The sequence below is a fragment of the Papaver somniferum genome, chromosome 9, assembly GCF_003573695.1.
Source record: "Papaver somniferum cultivar HN1 chromosome 9, ASM357369v1, whole genome shotgun sequence".
NCBI lineage: Eukaryota > Viridiplantae > Streptophyta > Magnoliopsida > Ranunculales > Papaveraceae > Papaver > Papaver somniferum.
Genome location: NC_039366.1, coordinates 57,167,274 through 57,188,442, shown reverse-complemented (window position 1 = coordinate 57,188,442; position 21,169 = coordinate 57,167,274). Strand labels below are relative to the sequence as shown.

General features: G+C 38.3%; 1 protein-coding gene across 1 annotated transcript; it reads right to left on the bottom strand.

Annotated features, from left to right (window-relative positions):
* Positions 1–19,339: 19,339 nt before the first annotated feature.
* On the bottom strand, positions 19,340–20,425 carry LOC113311986. Its single transcript, XM_026560766.1, has one exon. The coding sequence runs from the start codon at positions 20,423–20,425 to the stop codon at positions 19,340–19,342; it is 1,086 nt and encodes a 361-aa protein (XP_026416551.1).
* Between the last annotated feature and the right edge of the window lie 744 nt (positions 20,426–21,169).

The window sequence follows — 21,169 nt, the reverse complement described above, 5'->3', positions numbered from 1 at the left end:
GGTCGAATCCACGACTGGTCCCATGGAATTGCAATAATAATTTCTCCTATTCCATGATCAAATCCACGACTGGTCCCATGGAATGGCAATAAACAATTGTTCTGATTCTATGATCGAATCCACGGCTTGATCTCATAGAATAACAATAACTATATTATCTCATTACTCCGATTTCATGATCGAATCCACAACTGGTCTCATAAATGGTAATAGATAAATCTTAATTACTCCGATTCTATGGTCGAATCTACCATCCCATGGAATGGTAATGCTCACTTTATTATTCTGAATTCGTAGTCTAATCCTCAGCTGATCTTATGAATTAATAATAAACATTTTATTACTCAGTTTTGTGAATTATTCTCCACCGAATTCCACAATTAGTAATAAATAATCAACAACCGGGCGTCTGAGCTACCTCTAAGTAAGTCCCGATTCAAATGGTGAAAGTGTATTCAATGACGATACACTAACAGTCACCGCACGAACGAGTATTTCAAAATACAACGAAACGATGAACCTACGCAAAATAGGGAAGAAAATAATAAATAATTAAAAATATTGACCAGGGTGCTGGGAGCACGGACACACGACCGAACGACCGTGTCGTGGTCAATCCCACGCCAGTTTTATATTTTTAATGCATTTTTATTATTTTCCATGATTTGATGAAAATTCTCTCATTTTATCAAATCTCCTTCGTCTCGAGGAAACTCCTCGGTTTCATGGTATTTTCATAAATTCGTAAAAAAATAATATAAAATTAAGGAAAGAAGTATGGGGCGTGACCGTTGGCCAACCGGCCATGCCTTGGTCCCAGCCGGCCCCACACCTCACGGTTCCTCATTATTTTATTATTATTATTATTATTATTATTATTATTATTATTATTATTTCTCTAATTTCATGAAAAAACTCCTTGATTTCATGGTATTTTGCACAAATCATCAAATAATAAATAAAATTATGAAAACTTGTGGACCGGGCCACTAGCCGACTGGCCATGCCCTAGCCGGTCCCACACACCCCTTGTTTTATTATTTTATTTTATTTTTCCTTGAATTCATTAAATTTCTTGATTTCATGGTATTTCTCTCAAATTAGGAAAAATTCCCTCAAATCATGAAAAATACTTAAAAAATATAAAAAATCATGAAAACTCGTGGGACCGGTCCCCTAGACGGCCGGCCACGCCCCCACGGTCCCAGACGCCCGTGTTTTATTATTTTAATATTTTTTGCTTCCTTGAACTCATGAAAACTCCTTCAATTCATGGAAAGTCCCTAAATTCATCAAATTTCTTAAAATTCTTCATAAAATCATCAAAAATATTATAAAATTAAGGAAATGGCACCACGGGACCGTGGTCACGACCGGCCGACCATGCCTTGGCCTCGACGATCCCACGCCTCCTTATTCCTTATTTTATAATTATTTTCCATCATCTCATGGTGTTTTCCTCAGTTTCGTCGAAACCCTAATTTTGGCATATTTTCTCGAATGGATGCTCAATTGCACGCCAGAAAATATCAAAATTCTCAGGACTAAGACGCGGACGCCTTAGGGACACGAGAACGCTATCTTGACCGACCAAGATGGGCACTTTGGCTTACAGAAGACGGTTCCATCAAGTTTCACAGTTTTGACCTAATTTGCACAATTGCACGTATTAGGTCCAAGACTCTTCCAAACACTTTGGATTTTCATGAAGTGATCATCAGGCGGTCACGTGACTACCCAGGGCCGGTTTCATGACCCCATGGTCGGTCCCTCACTCCGTCATAATTAACTAGGTTTTCTCACCTAAGGCTCAGACGAGCATTTTCGAATAAATGATATTAAACCAGCATTTAATCATTCTTTCACCAACAAATCGTCAACTCTTCAGGAGTTCTTTGTATTTGCTCACGTGAGCATATGGACACTACATGGTTGATCCATGGTCCCATGTAGTCGCTCCCTCCTTCGTCCCATGGTTAAACTTCTGACGAACCATGAATTGATCATCAATTGATCAAATTAGGGTTTCTGAATCCAAGGATCATCATTCCAGATTCCAACCTTAATAATTTTACGACGACCTCATGGTCATTAATTTTATTAATTATGCTCGGTTCAACAACCAGTATTCTAATTAATATTTTTGGTACGCTGCCAATAATCCATCAGATGAGCAACACATGCTCAGACGATCAAATATTCAACAATTCATCACATGAGCAACACTTGCTCAGATGATAAATATTTTCTCAAACCAAGGAATATTGGTTCAACAATCAATATTCAATGATCCATCGAATGAGCAATACTTACTCACTTCATCGTAAAAACTATACCTCTGTCTCATGACATGTTTAAGTCATGAGTTTCAGAACATCATGTTCAACTCAGCAACTACATGGACTCATCGTCCCATCAAACCACAAATTCATCAATTGACTAACAAACCAGGAGACGTCAATCGTGTCACTTTGGGGGGATATCACTTAGGGTTTTGGTCTGGCGGTCTACGGCACGTGTGTTCAAACACACGATGGAATGTGAGCAAGTCGTGCAATCAGTTGAAGGAATTCACGAGGTAGTGGGTGGAAAATCAACCAAGTCTCCACACGTTGAGCAACTGGTTTCAAACACGATCTCCACTTCCCCACTCCTTGATTTCATCAACTGTCACACTTCATGGGGTCATGGTGTCTAAAATTCCAGCAATATAAATAAGTCTCTGAATCATGATTGAAGGATCAGCATCAACAGTATCATCAATCTCACGTCTCATCGACAACACGATATCATCAACTCATCAATTGAGAAACTACTCTCAATTGATCAATTTCAATCATTCATAGCTTATCACATTCAGAATTCACACACCCACAATCTTTGACTACCATTGATTCCACACATTTCCCAGCTTCCCTCCTACAGATCAACCCATCCTCTCTTGTGACCGAATTTACTCTGGAACGATCATTGTCTTGATTTAGGCCGGAGTACTACAGATTGATCTCTCGAATCTAAAGCACCCCCTTTGCAGCGGTGCATCAGTGTGAGGTTTAACATTTCGCTCGGTTCGAGGAGTCTCCTCCGTACGGTCGTCTCCTCAATTCCTTAAAAACCAGCAAATCGTTTTTCCCCATCTACAGATTGGCAACCACAGTGGGAGATCATTCTCTCGGTTGCAATCTCAGTTCTCACAAAGATGGTCGATCTTAGGTCTGGTTCAGTTACCAACTCGGGTTCAACACCCAACCCTAACATTGCAAGATCTAGTGGTACCGCTAATGCCACTCCTCCAACGCAACCTGCTATTAATACTCCTCCAAGCACTGATGCTCCAGTGATCACCCTTGCAAGTGACGGCACTGGCGCCATCAACAATCCACTCTTCGGTTGATCTCCTGAAGAAACCAGATGAAATCAACCTACCATAGTTGATCTCATGAAGGTTCAAACTGACGTAGCTGCAGCACAAAAAGAGTTGTGTGCTTATCTCAAAACTCTCACAGACAATCTTGCGTCTGAACGAACTCAGCCTCAACGCGAGAAAGGAAAAGCTAAAGAAGCATCTTCAACTGCCGATCCTGAAATCTCTCCAATCCATGTTGTACATGATGAAGAATTCTGCAAAGCTGCAGATGACTCTCCAGTAATGGAACCTGCAAGTTTCATCTCTCGTGAAGACCTGGAGCACTTTTTGAGGATCGAGGAAAAGACAAGGCATCATCTGTCCATCTTCACCAACCTTCATATCCTGCTGCCATACAGAGGATTCCTCTTCTAAAAGTTTATACCTCTCCAACATTCATTCTTTATGATGGAACATGCAATACTCAAAAACAAATTTCTCGATTTCTGGAATTATTGGACGAACACGAGCACAACATGTCGTCCGTCTGAAGGAATTTTCAAAGTCTCTGACAGGCAGAGCATACACCCGGTACAAAAACATCGCACCGGGAAGTATCACCGATTGGGGAGAGATGATTAATGCTTTATACAGAAAATACTTCTTCGTGTAAGAGCAAATCACTCTATCTGATCTAGGAAGGATGTTTCAAAGGAGCAACGAACATTCTGATGATTATGTGAAATGGTTCACAGTTCAAGCCTTGGACTGCCACGACCCCAACGTCACATAGCAGCAACTTGTAGACTTATGCATCAATAGAATGATCCCAGTCTACATATCCTCGCTGGAAAACCTCTGGTTCCACACTTTCTCTGAACTTCATGAAGCAGCCAAACGATCAATGACTACTACACCTGCTTTACTGAGCAGAGTCTACAAGGTCGAGGAACCTCGAAGCAGCCGACGCCTGATCAACAAACAGTACAATGTCCAACCTTCCATGAACGTTGTTGCTCAAGGAGGCAAAAGGAAAGCTTCTTCTCAAACATGCGACATCCAACACCTCATCCTACAAAAGCATCACAGAAGGATAACTAATCTTGCACAAACCTCGACCCGGCATCGAACGGGAAATGATCAGACAGACTCAAACTTCTCTTGTCTCATGAAGGAGTGATCGAGTTACTGGAAGTTTGGTTTCAAGATGGTGCGATCAAATTGTCATTCATCAGGAGAGAGCCAACAGAAGAAGAAATGGAGAATCCCAGGAGTACACAAGAATCCTCTCCATTCAGAACCTTATGCTCTCTGAATTCAAAGAAGCAGTCCAATCGTTGTTCGAGCATATCTGTAGAATTGCTCTATCTGTCGAAGGCACAAAGGAGAGACATATTCACAGCACTGAACCACATCGTGTCAAGAAGTCCATTCCGGAAATACTTCTTGAGCCTCCATCCACATACCAAGATATGTACGACTGGGGACCGCTTACCACATTCAATATCAGAAGAAACGAATTTGGAAGAACGTTGATCGATGCTGGCACCGCCATCAACATCATCCCACTGAAAACCTCAGAGCCGCAGGCATTACTTGACAAGAAGCTACTCATGCTCCCATGTCAATCAGAGACCTTGAAGGAGCGCTCGGAAATACTCATGGCTACATCACTCTCAAAGTGAACATAAGTCCAATCTGGACAGAAACCAAGTTTCGCATAATCAGGAAGATCCAGTACATGACATGTCCTTCAGAAGAGCGTGGATCCATGCTGAAAAGATGGGTACTTACAAAGCGCCTTTGGTTACACATTTCTCCAACGAAGAAAGTCCTGATCCAGAAGATTTGACGCACATTCCATTATCAGAGTACTTGGAGGAATTCCAAATTTTGACAATGTTGAAGCAAAAACCTGCAAAAGATGCATAGACATTCATCAAGGGGTTCCGCACTCAGGCAAGTCTCATTCCATGTCTATGTCATTTATTTCCTCACATGATATCCTAGCATGGGGACTCAATTCTGCTAACAACTCTGCAAGACGTTATGAATGGTAGCTTCACCGCATTAGTATTTTACCAAGGGGTTGCATTTGACGTTTACCCGGATCAAGCACTGAAACATTCATTACTAAGATGATGTCCAAACATGGCAAAGAACACTTTGAGCGTGTCTCCCGCAAGTCCATGTGTTCCACAAAATCGTATGCAGTGTCGGATCCCACTACCGAAACGAAAGGGATGTTGAATCAACAGAAGAAACTCCAGTGCCGAGATAATCAAACCCCTAAGGCATTTGATGCTTAAAGAGTATACGCTTCAACGCTCAAGCATCTGAGAAGCCATCAAATTGTACTCCCAATCAAAGAGTATAGCTTCAGCACAAATATATCGACGATGACACATTGATTGCAACACCAACACGATCAAAGTGTAACTAAACTACGATCGATAAATCTTCATTATCCCATGATAAGACTTCTGAAGAAGATGCAAAATCATTCATACATGGATGGCACTAACTCCTTCAACATACACTGGGAAACCTGAGGTGATTCCATGAAACTTCATCAACGGGATTCCTCTACATCACAAGCCCCTGCATGATTGAGGAACTTTCTTCACCAATCACATCCAATATGAAAACTTCTGATTCTATCTACTGCAACAACATCGACTCACTGACAAAGCCAGTTCATGGTGAAGTTATGCTTTCAGGAGCATTCAGGTTCAACTCTCAGTACACCTTCATCTTAGGGACGCTCAACTCATCGACTAGTTCGTGAATGTGAAAGGCTCACTGGATGAAGGAGCAAAGATTATATCTATAATCATGGTTCTACTCTTTTCGGTCTTTGGAGCAACTTCAACCATGGTATCAGCAATAATATCTAGAGGGACACCATCCATGATCTCAGCATCGACAAGGATCTCTGGAGCGTAATCATTCATGGTCTCAGCACCAACAACGGTCTCAGGAGCAACATCCTCAGGGCTTCTCAACTAATCATTCTCTGAAGTGTTACACATGAAGCGGACTTCTCTAACAACCAATGATTCATATCAAGATGATCAGACCTGATAACATGCTCACATGAAAGTCTTCCCAAAGATGGCACGACTGGTGGGCATAATCCAAAGTCTTCTACAAGATGTTCTCATCACCTCTACAAATGAGATACAACACACTCCAGGCCATGGGTTTGCAAAAACGTACCAATGAGTGAGGAATGGGACAATGCTTCCTCAACGAAAGATGTTCGTCTATGTCTCTTCTATAACATACCAAAATGGTGCATCAATCGGACATACGAACTGAAAGATATGGCCTTTACCATCAAGTCTACGAAATCTGAAAAATTTGTACGGGATTACAAATTACAAATGTGCACGCTTCATTGGATGAGCTCTACAACTCCAAATTGAGTGATTCTTGTTTCATGAGATAACTTAGTCTCTTAGATTCAAAAGTTGGGGTCAAGCATCAAATTCCGACGTTGTATGAGGTTCCTACAGCTTCCAGAGTGTACAACATGCAAGCAGCAATTCTTAGACGGGATTCATAACTTCCACAGTCGATCGGTGTCCACCAGGTATTTTCGCTAAGTCCTTCATCAAGGTACCTCCAACTTCGACCATCTGGGTCTCTACATCAATTTTTCTACCCGGATCCTCTATCTAGGTCCTGCCAGAAGGAGGGAAAACGAAAGAGAGAGATTCAACAAAATACTGGGGACTGACGGTCCACTGATCATGACGATAAATTTCACAGTCCAACACTCGTGGTGCTGGTCTCTCCAAGGCTAGTCAATCATCGCAAAAGGAATTCTACCACCGGAACATGCCACCATGGTCATTACATCATCCTCTCTTGAGAGCAACCTCAGTTATGGTCCCGTGACCAGGGTTTCAGAAATGATGTTTCTACAACTGACAGAAACAAGATGGCACTGCAAGCACCATGCTCATCTATCAATCAAGGGGTCCTGATGTCAAACAAATGACATTAAAATCCTTCATCAACCGTTCAAGACACAAGCGAATGGTCTAAAGACACAACAAGAGTGTTTTACAACAACCTCGTCCGAGATGATTTTACACTGTCCCGCACAAAGCAGCAAGCTGGGGAACATTTGTGAAGAATCCAGGGATGGGTCATGTACCATTATCTTTGTATGGATGTTTTCTACAACATATCCAAAATTCATAACAACTGGAGAAACCAGCGAAGAGTTGTGGCCAAAACATTCGACCACATGCCAGATGAAAATTTTCTGAAGGTCTCCTGGAAGTTTACTGTTTCATCGATTTCGGATCTTAAACATGCTCGGAACTCAAAAAGCTTCTTTACAAAAGTTTGGAAATTTCCTGGGCATGAGGATACATGGGTAGACCGCGAAAATCCGACATCGGACGAAGATTCTACAACAATTTCAATGAAGACCTAACTTCTGAATCTTCTGATGACGAATTGTGACGAAATTCCTCATTCATCCACATCTGAATCAGAAGCTACACCATCAAAACAAAACATAACTTCATCTTCAACTAATAGTCTCACCTGCGGAGGTCAGCGGTGCTTCTCTGATGAGGGACGACTCTCTGATGATCGACATACAACGCGTCATCCTTCCAGCATCTCTGAAAGGCCGATTCACCTCGGCATGAGCATCTGCAGAAGTCTTCATCTTTGACTTAATATTTTTGAGCGTTCCCGGAAGAGCCATCCTTGTGGTAGTAACCAGAAGTCACCATTATCTGAGGCGAAAGGCATGGAGTCATGGATATAACAACAACAAACATGCAACAACAATGGTAATCCTCAACTCTGACCTATTTACGGTTTCACGAACTTAGTGATAATAACGTAAAAACCTCGAAAAACTTGCTCGCTTCTTCAAACTTTCCAAGACGAGCAAAATTCATTATTTAAAGTCAACACCTGACTTTCATGAAACTATGAATAATTCACATAACCTTTCATGTGAACATTCACTGATTTTCTACATGTGTGCATACATTATAAAATCGTCAAACTCATACATACATTGTTTCATCACGAATACAATTGCTTGCTTTCAGCAATTGCTCAAAAATCATAAATTGATTGTCATGAAACCGTGAACAACCCACGTAAATTTTTACTGAGTGAACATCCACTGGTTTTTCAAAAATTGGACAGACGTCCATTCTACAATTGTGAAAACTCACAGACATTATTTCACCATGTATAATAGTCTACTTCCAACAGTTGTTCAAAATCAAAACATGATTTTACAATATATGTAAATATTTAACGTGAAACTCACGTAAATTTGAAAAATATATCTATATATTTTTGCTCCCTCGCGCGAGCATCTGTCTTTTAAGCGAGAGTATATTTTCAAAAATTTGTGAACTCTCACATATCGAAAATAAAAAATTTCATGAAAGCTCATAGATAAAAAATTTATTAACAGACGCACGTCTTTTCAAAAAAAAAAAATTCTCTCGTACGAGCATTCACCTTTGTAACGAGAGTTTATTTCATTTTGTGAAATCTCACAAAGATAAAATTTTGGTTTTCGTGAAAGTTCATAGACAAAATTTTATATAATTTGACTCAGGTCTATTTTGTTCGTTCCTAAACTAACGAACAAATGAGCGTCTATCCCTAAAACAAGGATTTCCTTATTGGTCCCGGCCCGCGAATCCTAAACGACCAAGGTCCCATCGTCCAAACCAGCGGTTCAACACCAATTTATGCTCATCAAACGACGCTCCAATCATGACATTGAAGCCTTCATCAAGTCGTGGCTTGCTCATGCTCTCTAAATCTGGTAACGTCTCAACTTACGACTAAGTTCAATTACCGGTATTATTATTTATGGCCGGAAAATCACCATTTAATGCTGACTCAGGAACACAACTTTCCTCAGTAAGCAGGGGACTTAATGTAGATGGTGTATTTTCGACAAGGGCTAAAATCATAAACTCATAATTATACGAAGCTCTGATCCAGCAATCAGACGTGAGTATTGAGACACGGGTCTCTCATCGAATTCTCAACGGAGAGTACTTTGTCTCAGAGTACATGTAGATATGTAGTCTCACGACTGGACAATGGCATATCTCATGAATACTGAACACTTTCAGTGATTATTTCTATATAGTATCACGAGATGGACGGCTCCTAGACAACTTGCTCTGCTAGTATAGAGCGATAACGTCTTCAGGAACAAACAACGAGTTTACCCTGACTATATAAAGGATACGACTTACCGACAAGCTCATATCGGAATAATTAATGCTCCTAGACAGCTTGCTCTGCTAGTATAGAGCCACAAAGTTAATTATTCCTAATTAAGATTAATTCTGCTGTGATATTCACTACTGAATTCCCAAAATAATTTATTATTGCTCCTATTCCATGGTCGAATCCACGACTGGTCCCATGGAATGGCAATAAAAATTTCTCATATTCCATGGTCGAATCCACGACTGGTCCCATGGAATGGCAATAAACAATTGTTCTGATTCTATGATCGAATCCACGGCTTGATCACATAGAATAACAATAACTATATTATCTCATTACTCCGATTTCATGATCGAATCCACAACTGGTCTCATAAATGGTAATAGATAAATCTTAATTACTCTGATTCTATGGTCGAATCTACGATCCCATGGAATGGTAATGCTCACTTTATTATTCTGAATTCGTAGTCGAATCCTCAGCTGATCTTATGAATTAATAATAAACATCTTATTACTCAGTTTTGTGAATTATTCTCCACTGAATTCCATAATTAGTAATAAATAATCAACAACCTGGTGTCTGAGCTACCTCTAAGTAAGTCCCGATTCAAATGGTGAAAGTGTATTCAACGACGATACACTAACAGTCACCGCACGAACGAGTATTTCAAAATACAACGAAACGATGAACCTATGCAAAATAGGGAAGAAAATAATAAATAATTAAAAATATTGACCAGGGTGCTGGGAGCACGGACACACGACCGACCAACCGTGTCGTGGTCAATCCCACGCCAGTTTTATATTTTTAATGCATTTTTATTATTTTCCATGATTTGATGAAAATTCTCTCATTTTATCAAATCTCCTTCGTCTCGAGGAAACTCCTCGGTTTCATGGTATTTTCATAAATTCGTAAAAAAATAATATAAAATTAAGGAAAGAAGTGTGGGGCGTGACCGTTGGCCAACCGGCCATGCCTTGGTCCCAGCCGGCCCCACACCTCACAGTTCCTCATTATTTTATTATTATTATTATTATTTCTCTAATTTCATGAAAAAACTCCTTGATTTCATGGTATTTTGCACAAATCATCAAATAATAAATAAAATTATGAAAACTTGTGGGACCGGACCACTAGCCGGCCGGCCATGCCTTAGCCGGTCCCACACACCCCTTGTTTTATTATTTTATTTTATTTTTCCTTGAATTCATTAAATTCCTTGATTTCATGGTATTTCTCTCATATTAGGAAAAATTCCCTCAAATCATGAAAAATACTTAAAAAATATAAAAAATCATGAAAACTCGTGGGACCGGGCCCCTAACCGGCCGGCCACGCCCCCACACTCCCACACGCCCGTGTTTTATTATTTTAATATTTTTTGCTTCCTTGAACTCATGAAAACTCCTTCAATTCATGGAAACTCCCTAAATTTATCAAGTTTCTTAAAATTCTTCATAAAATCATCAAAAATATTATAAAATTAAGGAAATGGCACCACGGGACCGTGGTCACGACCGGCCGACCATGCCTTGGCCTCGGCGGTCCCACGCCTCCTTATTCCTTATTTTGTAATTATTTTCCATCATCTCATGGTGTTTTCCTCAGTTTCGTCGAAACCCTAATTTTGGCATATTTTCTCGAATGGATGCTCAATTGCACGCCAGAAAATATCAAAATTTTCAGGACTGAGACGCGGACTCCTTGGGAACACGAGCACGCTATCTTGACCGACCAAGATTGGATCTTTGGCTTACAGAAGCCGGTCCCATCAAGTTTCACAGTTTTGACCTAATTTGCACAATTGAACGTATTAGGTCCAAGACTCTTCCAAACACTTTGGATTTTCATGAAGTGATCATCAGGCGGTCAAGTGACTACCCAGGGCCGGTTTCATGACCCCATGGTCGGTCCCTCACTCCGTCATAATTAATTAGGTTTTCTCATCTAAGGCTCAGACGAGCATTTTCGAATAAATGATTAAACCAGCATTTAATCATTCTTTCACCAACAAATCGTCAACTCTTCAGGAGTTCTTTGTATTTGCTCATGTGAGCATATGGACACTACATGGTTGCTCTACGGTCCCATGTAGTTGCTCCCTCCTTCGTCCCATGGTTAAACTTCTGACGAACCATGAATTGATCATCAATTGATCAAATTAGGGTTTCTGAATCCAAGGATCATCATTCCAGATTCCAACCTTAATAATTTTACGACGACCTCATGGTCATTAATTTATTAATTATGCTTGGTTCAACGACCAGTATTCTAATTAATATTTTTGGTATGCTGCCAATAATCCATCAGATGAGCAACACATGCTCAGACGATCAAATATTCAACAATTCATCACATGAGCAACACTTGCTGAGATGATAAATATTTGCTCAAACCAAGGAATATTGGTTCAACAATCAATATTCAACGATCCATCGAATGAGCAATACTTGCTCACTTCATCGTAAGAACTATACCTCTGTCTCATGACATGTTCAATTCTTGAGTTTCAAAACATCATGTTCAACTCAGCAACTACATGGACTCATTGTCCCATCAAACCACGAAGTCATCAATTGACTAACAAACCACGAGACGTCAATTGTGTCACTTTGGGGGGATATCACTTAGGGTTTTGGTCTGGCGGTCTACGACACGTGTGTTCAAACATACGATGGAATGTGAGCAAGTCGTGCAATCAGTTGAAGGAATTCATGAGGTAATGGGTGGAAAATCGACCAAGTCTCCACACGTTGAGCAACTGGTTTCAAACACGATCTCCACTTCACCAATCCTTGATTCCATCAACTGTCACACTTCATGGGGTCATGGTGTCTAAAATTCCGGAAATATAAATAAGTCTCTGAATAATGATTGAAGGATCAGCATCAACAATATCGTCAATATCACGTCTCATCGACAACACGAGATCATCAACTCATCAATTGAGCAACTACTCTCAATTGAGCAATTTCAATCATTCAGAGCTTATCATATTCAGAATTCACACACCCACAATCTTTGATTACCATTGATTCCACACATTTCCCAGCTTCCCTCCTACAGATCAACCCATCCTCTCTTGTGACCGAATTTACTCTGGAACGATCATTGTCTTGATTTAGGCCGGAGTACTACAAATTGATCTCTTGAATCTAAAGCACCCCCTTTGCAGCGGTGCATCTGTGTGAGGTTTAACATTTCGCTCGGTTCGAGGAGTCTCGTCCGTACGGTCGTCTCCTCAATTCCTTAAAAACCATCAAATCGTTTTTCCCCATCTACAGTATGCATATTATGTTTGATTGTGTGACCTTTTGTTTTTGATGCATGATTTGCTGAATGTTCTTTTCTTTCATTGACTCTTTAACTTGTTATTTTTTAGAACTGTGAGTATGTTAGTGATTACTTGAAAGTTATATGTTTCCATTGGGCACCCCTTTGGGATGATGTGCTCACTCGTTCCCACTTCAGTTTCAGTAATCAGTAGAAATGGTGTGCGAAGATATCTGTTTTTGTAGTTTAAAGCTTTATCGAATCTAGACATTTTGTATATCTTTTATTTTATGTTTTCTTTCTTTATTTTGTAAAACAACACACTATTTTATTTATATCACTCGAGAGATTTTCCTTATATAGTATCATATTATATGGATTTGTTTTGGGGAATCAGATTATGTAATTTTGATTCTTACAATCGATAATATGGATTTGATGCTTCAATTAAGTTGTAATTCTATTAGCTAAGTAGGTTGGTATTTGGGGCGTCACAAGAACTATGTAGTATGAGTCTTGATTTCTAGTCTACATAGCTAAGTCTCGGACTAGGATAGAAAAGTGTAGTTGACCTCAAAGACTTCATGGCGATTCATCATACAACGACGAAGATCTACTCAAGGAACCGTGGAACTTCATCAAAAAAAAGGTATGTGGAGACTTCAACTTATGTATCACTCAAAAATCTATCTATTATGTCTCCTACTTCTTATGAGACAAAATTCGTATGCTATATAGGCTGGATCATACACATTTGATATTTCGAGCCGAGTATATCTCGCCTATCTATATCTCGAAATCATGTGTTGGTAAAGCGTTTCGCTTTGATCAGGTTTATCTTCACCTAATGACGAAAGTCACAATGTTTCAATCACTTTGAAAATCGCTTTGACGAGAAATAGTGTAACAACTATATAACGTACTCTAAGAATGTTTCAATGGTTGGAATGAGAGTTTAGGTCAATATAACCAATGATGGATATAAGCATTGTGTGGTAACACATATGTGCATAAGTCATATTCCTTAATCCGAAGTTTGCGAACTTTGTTGATTGAGATAAACCGGAGGAATTGGCTTTGCCAAGTCCACGAACTCAGTTTGCGAACTCAGTCCTCGAACTGACGGAAGTTCTCTTACCGAGAATTTCTGCTGGGATTTCCAAAAACTCGTTTGCGTGTTTAGTCCGCGAACCTAGTCCGCAAACTGGCGGAAGTCTCTTTGCCGATATTTTCGGCTGAGTTTGGAAAACTCTGCCGGTTGCCTTAAGTCCGCGAACTTGTTTGCGAACTTGAGTGGGTTTTGATCTAAAGATGTGCTCTGAACATGAAACTTAAATTACTAAGGAATGCAGTATGCAAACCGTGGCTATAAAGTTCATGAAACGATTCAAATCGAATCATCTTTGTTTCAATTGTGTCTTGTGTAGTCACATAAGATCTCATATCAATTGAACAACTCACTAACTAGTTCATTTGAGTCAATTGAACTAGTTATGGTGAAGAAGAACAAGGTTAATATGAAATGCTCATATGGTTAACCTTTTGGGTTACTATGTTGAACCAACATACACGTACACGTTTGGGCACGGTTTTCACAAACCCAGTAAACGTATATCTTAAGTGTGTGTGACAAGCTAAGTTTTCGATCTAACGATTGAGAAATATTAGCTTGAATCTAAATCAGGTTTTCATTTAACGGTGAATATTGATTGCTTTGTACCTAAGGAAAAACCCTGATTTGAAGACTACATAAAGGAGACATATAGCATTGGGAAAAACTAATCCCCACACGCCTGTGTGATACTAGTGCGCTCGCTAGAGTCGATTCTCCTCTAACCTTTGGTTTTCTTCTCTAAAACCAGGTTAACGACTTAAAGACTTCATTAGGATTGTGAAGCCAGACCGATACTACTTTTATCGTAGTTGTGAGATCTGATCTTGCATCTTCTATCTTTTTTTTTTTGCTTAATCACAAATTTGTATTAATTGAATGGCCAAAATACAAAAGTTTTACAACTCAAATGACAATGAACAAAAGAAAAAATTACAAAATCAAATTAACAGAATCTGTAGTAAACTACATTAGGCATTTCAATTCTTTTTAAGAAAGAGGGTCTTCCTGAGTAAATGACTCTTTCACCAGCTTGTAGTCTTGTACCTTTTTTAGTCAAATCATCTGCAGAAAAGTTGGTTTCTCTATAACTATGTTGAAAAACTATGCATCCAAGTATGTTTTTTGCATTAATCCATCTTGTTCTGAACATCCAGGGAATGTTGTCATTGCAAAAATCATGTATAACAGTTTTTGAGTCTGACCTTATGATGATTTTGAAAGCCTTCAAGACAAAAGCCCACTTCGGTGCACAAATTACTGCCAATATTTCAGCAATATAATTTGATGCAGATCCAACCCCTCCTGACATTGCTCCAACAACTTCACACTTTGAATCCCTGACAATAATACCAAATCCAGCTGCACCTGGATTGCCAAATGATGAACCATCACAGCAGAATAGAATGAAACCTTGATCCGGAGCTTCCTAATAACACTCTTTTATGCAACTGTACCTGATGCTTCTTACACCCAGTTGAAATATGTCAATGATGCTTTGATCATACATTTGTTCCCATTTAGTGCCCTTCATTCTTAAACCACCTTCATGCACAGAGATCCATACTTTTCTTTTAAAATCATTGAGCTTTTTCTTCAAATAACTTCTTATTTCTTTGAAACCACAACTCTTTCATAATTGAACATGCAGCAGTCATCCAAACTTCCTTCACTAAGGGACTTTTCTGATGAGCTACTTTGCAAATATCATTGAAGGATTTTGGTTTTACAAAACCAAAGACTGAACAAATCCAATTTCATATTTGCATACTGAAATCACATTGCCATAATGTATGATTCATATTGTCTTGTTCTTTTGTGCAAATGCAACATCTGGACTCCGTATCATACCCATTCTTCCTCATCATATCATCATCTATGTAAATTTGATGCTGCAACTTCCAGATATTGCTTGCAATGGATGGATGCAGAAATTATTTCCAGATATACTTTGGCCAACTTACTTTAGGCTCTCTTAATCTTATTTTTTCCAAAGCTGCAACTGTTGAGAATTTCCCTTTTAGATCAGCACTCCATACTAATGTATCTTTTCCACCATTGACTTCAGGCAATCTTATTGCAGTAAAATATTCTTCCATCTCTTCAGGTATGTTCCATTTTGTTCCATCAAGGAGCTCTTTAACCTTCATATCTATATTGTTTTTGACTAAATCATTAAAACCAAGTCATGAATAATAGGTTTATCCCCTAACCAGGTATCAAACCATATAGATACTTTTGAGCCATCACAAATACACCATTTAACATCATTTTGCAAAGCAGACCAAGCCCATTTCAGTCCAGACCAAACTGAGGATTGTTTCCAATTTGTATTCCATTGGCCATTTTTATCTGTATACTTAGCAACAAGGAATCGTGCCCATTCTACATCTGAATTAAGAATCTGCCACATCATTTTCATCAACAAAGCTTTATTCACAGTTTCCATTCTTCTTATGCCCAGACCACCTTCACTAAATGGAGTAAAAACCTTCCTCCATGATAATGTTTTAAATCTTCTTACTTCACTATCTCCAGACCACAAGAAATTCCTGATTATTTTTTCACAAATCTTAATGACTAATGAAGGTCATTTATAGATAGACATATTATATAATGGCACACTACATAAAACTGACTTTATCAACACCAGTATGTCTTGAAAAGATAGCATTTTTCCTTTCCATTTAGCCAGTTTTTCCTACAACATTTCTACAATTGGCCATACCATTGATACTGTAACTCTACCAGGAGCAAGAATAACTTCAAGGTATTTATCTGGGAATTTAGCTATTTCCATTTGCAGTCTGTCACTTATTATCAGCTGTTGTGCAGGGCTAACTCCATCTATAAAACACTTACTCTTGACTCTGTTGATAAATTGTCCAGAGCCTGATATTGCTCAAGTAATTTCATGAGATTTTGCAAACTCTTATTAGCACCATTACAAAATATAAAAACATAATCAGCAAAGAATAGGTGCGTGGGATGTATACCTTTTCTAACCACCATAGGAATTATTTTCTCTTCTTGACCAATTTGGATATATTCCTGCTAAGCACATCCTCCATTAGAATAAACAACAAAGGAGATAATGGATCTCCTTGTCTTATTCCCCTTCCCACAGGAAAAAACCACATGGTCCACCATTTACCATAACCGAAATCCTTGCAGATTGAAGAATAATTAGTAACCATTCACACCAAGAAGAAGAAAATCCATACTTCATCAATACTTGCATAAGAAATTCCCATCTCACTGCATCATATGCTTGGGATATGTCTAATTTAAGACCTACATTTCTTCCCCTTCTTTTTTTCTTCATTTCATTTACCATTTCAGATGCTAACAGGACTTGTTCTTGAATATTTCTCCCTTTGATATAAGCAGTTTGCTGAGGAGATACAAGCTTATTCATTAAAGTGCTCATTCTTAAGGTAATTAGCTTTGTTATAATCTTGAAGCTGACATTGCTTAATCCAATTGGTCTGAACTGAGAAGCAGTTTTTGCACCTTGACATTTTGGAAGAAGAGTTAAAAAACTGGAAATATAGCCCTTTAGGAATAAACTTTCTGTTCCAACAGTGTTGAATGGCTTTTATTAGGTCTTGCTGAATTATTTCCCAGCATATTCTATAGAAAACTCCTGAGAATCCATCTGGACCAGGAGAACTATTTGCATCAATTGAGAAAATAGTTGTTTTTATTTCTTCATCTGTTGGAGTGGAGTCTAACATAGCTTGATCTTCAAGACTGGTTAGATTAGGAACCACATCTAATAAAGACTCTTCAATGTTTACTTCTTTGTATTTGAATCTGTTCTCAAAATAATTGACTAGTTCAGCTGCAATTTTTTCTTGGTCCATAATGATATTACCATTTGCATCTTCTAACTCACTGATTTGATTAATAGATTGCCTGATCTTCATATTTGTATTAAAAAAGTTTGTATTTGCAGCTCCCTCCTTGACCAATTTAACTCTTGATTTTTGCTTTAAAAGAACACTTTTCTGCACTTCTATACTTGATAATTCATTTTGAGCTTCCACTAAGTTATTTAGAGAGTTATCATTGAATGGATCTTTATCTGATTCTTCCATTGCTTTTTTAACTCTAGCTTCAGCTTCTTGAATCTTAGTATCAACATTACCAAATACTTTCCAGTTCCATTCATTAAGAGTTTGCTTAAGATTCTTTAACTTTTTCATAAAAACAAAAGCAACATCACCATTTACTTCTTGAGCCCAACTATCTGCCACTACTTGTAAGAAATTTGGATGATGAATCCACATTTGTTGAAACTTTTTAGGTGCATTTTTTGGTTTTGGTACACTTGCACACCCCCCATTAGAGGTGCATGATCAGATACCATCCTTAAACCAACTTTGTAACCCCAGTCTCCATATATTTGTAACCACTTCTGATTAAAGACTACTCTGTCTAGATTGCACAAAATTCTTCTTGTTCCCTGCTGACAATTAGACCATGAATAATCCAGTCATGTTTTAGGGGCTTGAATAAGTTCACAATTGTTTAGACAAGTTGTGAAATCCAACATTGCAGTTTTATTAGGAGCCCTACCACCAACTTTCTCTGCAGCTGAAGTTAAAGCATTAAAATTTCCAAGAATTATCCAAGCCTTTTGCATCTCACTAATCATTTTCATTTCAGACCACAGAAATCTCCTTTGTGTAATAACAACATGTGCATGAACTCCAGAAACCAACACATCTCCAACACCCACTGTGATTATCTGACTTGAAGTTGAAACTACTTGAGGAGTTATAAGACTTTTGTTCCAAAATAACCAAATGTTACCCTTGAGATGAGTAGAAGTAGAATTATGAATTGCCATACTCTGCATTCCAGACAGATTTAATTTGTTATAAAAAGAAGCACTACACTTTATTTTTGGTTCAGCTATCCATACAAGAGAAGGACTAAATTGCTTAACATAAGACCATAACTTGTCTTGGGCCCTTGGTCTTCCTAGGCCCCTTAAAATTCCAATATAAAATCTTCATTTGTTGGATTGGGAGTTTTTAACACTCCCTCTTCCAGTATTCTTCCTAAAATTGTATTTGACTGGCACAGGCTTAACCACTTTTTGCTGTTCTGGAGATTTGCTTTTAGAAGTACTTGCACCCCCCATTTTTGCCTGCTGTATATGTAACTGCACTTATTGTACTTACCATTTCCTTCTCTACTATTTTGGCCCAAGATGTTACAGGAATAAGTTCTTCAGTCACCTTTCCATTACTTCCATTAACAAATTTGATTACAGAATTCTCCAAAGTATTTTGCTCTTCTATTTCCATTACTTTTTCCACCTCCATAGTAACATTGTCTTCTCTTGTTTTAGATTATTCATTTGCATTTTGCTCTGCTACCTCCATTACTTTTTCCACCTCCATAGTAACATTGTTTTCTCTTGTTTTAGATTGTTCATTAGCAATGGAACCAAATCTTCTAGAATTAATGGATATTGTTTCCTTATGTGGAGTTAAAATATTATTCTCATTAATTGACCTTATCACAGAATCCTCTTCTTCTCTAGCATTAGTGTCACAGATATCAAAAGGAATAACATTAAATGAATTATTACCCTGTAAAGATAATTTAGTACCTTGAGGATTATTACCATTTGAGACTGAATTAGTATATTGAGTATTATTACCTTGTGAAGAAGCCTTAAAACCTTGAGGAGTTTCTTTATGAGAATTGACATTAGCTGCCTTTGCATTTGCATTATTGTTTTTATTCCTTTCTACATAACATTCAGTAACCAGATGTCCTACTATTTTGCAGGTGGAACAGAATTTTGGACATTCATGAATCATAACATCTTGAAAGAAACCTCCACATTTCATGTTAATCCAAATCTTTCTGGGAATTAGTTGAGTAAAATCCACCTCAACCAAAACATTTGCATATAATCCTAACTCACATTTTGCAGTAGCTACATCAATCTTAATTGGAGTGCCTATTTCCTTACAGATTTCAAATAATTTCTTCTCCTTCCAGAACTCAAGACCCAAACCAGGAAATCTAACCCACACTTGAGCTTTAGATGTTCTCACATTAGCAGGTCGAAAATTAGATACCCAATTTCTTAATCTAAGAACTTGATAATTCACAGTACATTCTCCTGCTTTAAAATAACTTCGATCAATTTCATTATCTAGTTTGATGGTAAAGAAACCTTTTCCAATTGGAATCAACTTGCACTCCTCCACTAACTTCCATTGTTTCCTTAAACTGATAGCCACATCTGTAAACTTAGTATTATGTAAATTTAGACGACCGATCAACGAAAACTTCCACGGATTTATTTCTTCTTCAAAAAGATCATCTGGTAAATTTATTGATGGACATTTTTTTCCTACTGAGAAACCTAATTTTTCTCTATGAAATTCACTAATAGGAGTGGTTTTAGGACCAGAATCCATCTTCAACCACTTAATGAATTTAATTAATCATGAAGATTCAAAAAATAAGAAAAAACGAAGAATTATCACCTAAATTAATGAGTTGCATCTTCTATCGTACGAGTACAATCTTATTGATTGGCTTGAGATCGTGAGAGTTCTCCGATAGGCAAGATAAAGAAGTCACAAACATCTTCGTCTCATTGTTTGTGATTCCTCGACGTCCTCTTGTTTATACAAGTAAGACTGTTGAGAGGTGATTGATTAATCTAGGTTTTTCTTCGGGAATATAAGACAAATTGGTTCCTGTTCACCTTGATTTCATATTATAAGACGAAACAAAAACCTAGGGTTCTTCTGTGGGAGACAGATTTATCCTTTGATAGACTTTTCTGTGTGAGACAAATTTGTTTATTATCAAGTCGGCAATTTTGGGTTGCAGCAACTCTTAGTTGTGGGTGAGATCAGCTAAGGGAATCAAGTGCGCAGTTTCCTGCTGGGATCAGAGGCGTAGGGAGTATAACTGTACCTTGAATTAGTGGGAGATTAATTGGGGTTCAACTATAGTCCAGTTCGAAGTTAGCTTGGAGTAGGCTAGTGCCTGTAGCGGCTTAATACAGTGTGTATTAAATCTGGACTAGGTCCCGGGTTTTTTATGTGTTTGCGGTTTCCTCGTTAACAAAACTTCTGGTGTATGTGTTATTTCTTTTCTGCATTATAATTTTTATATAATTGAAATAATACAGGTTGTGCGTTAAAGATCAT

Coding starts and splice junctions, on each gene's coding strand:
- LOC113311986 (XM_026560766.1), bottom strand. CDS start 20,425: ATGGATTCTGGTCCTAAAACCACTCCTATTAGTGAATTTCATAGAGAA.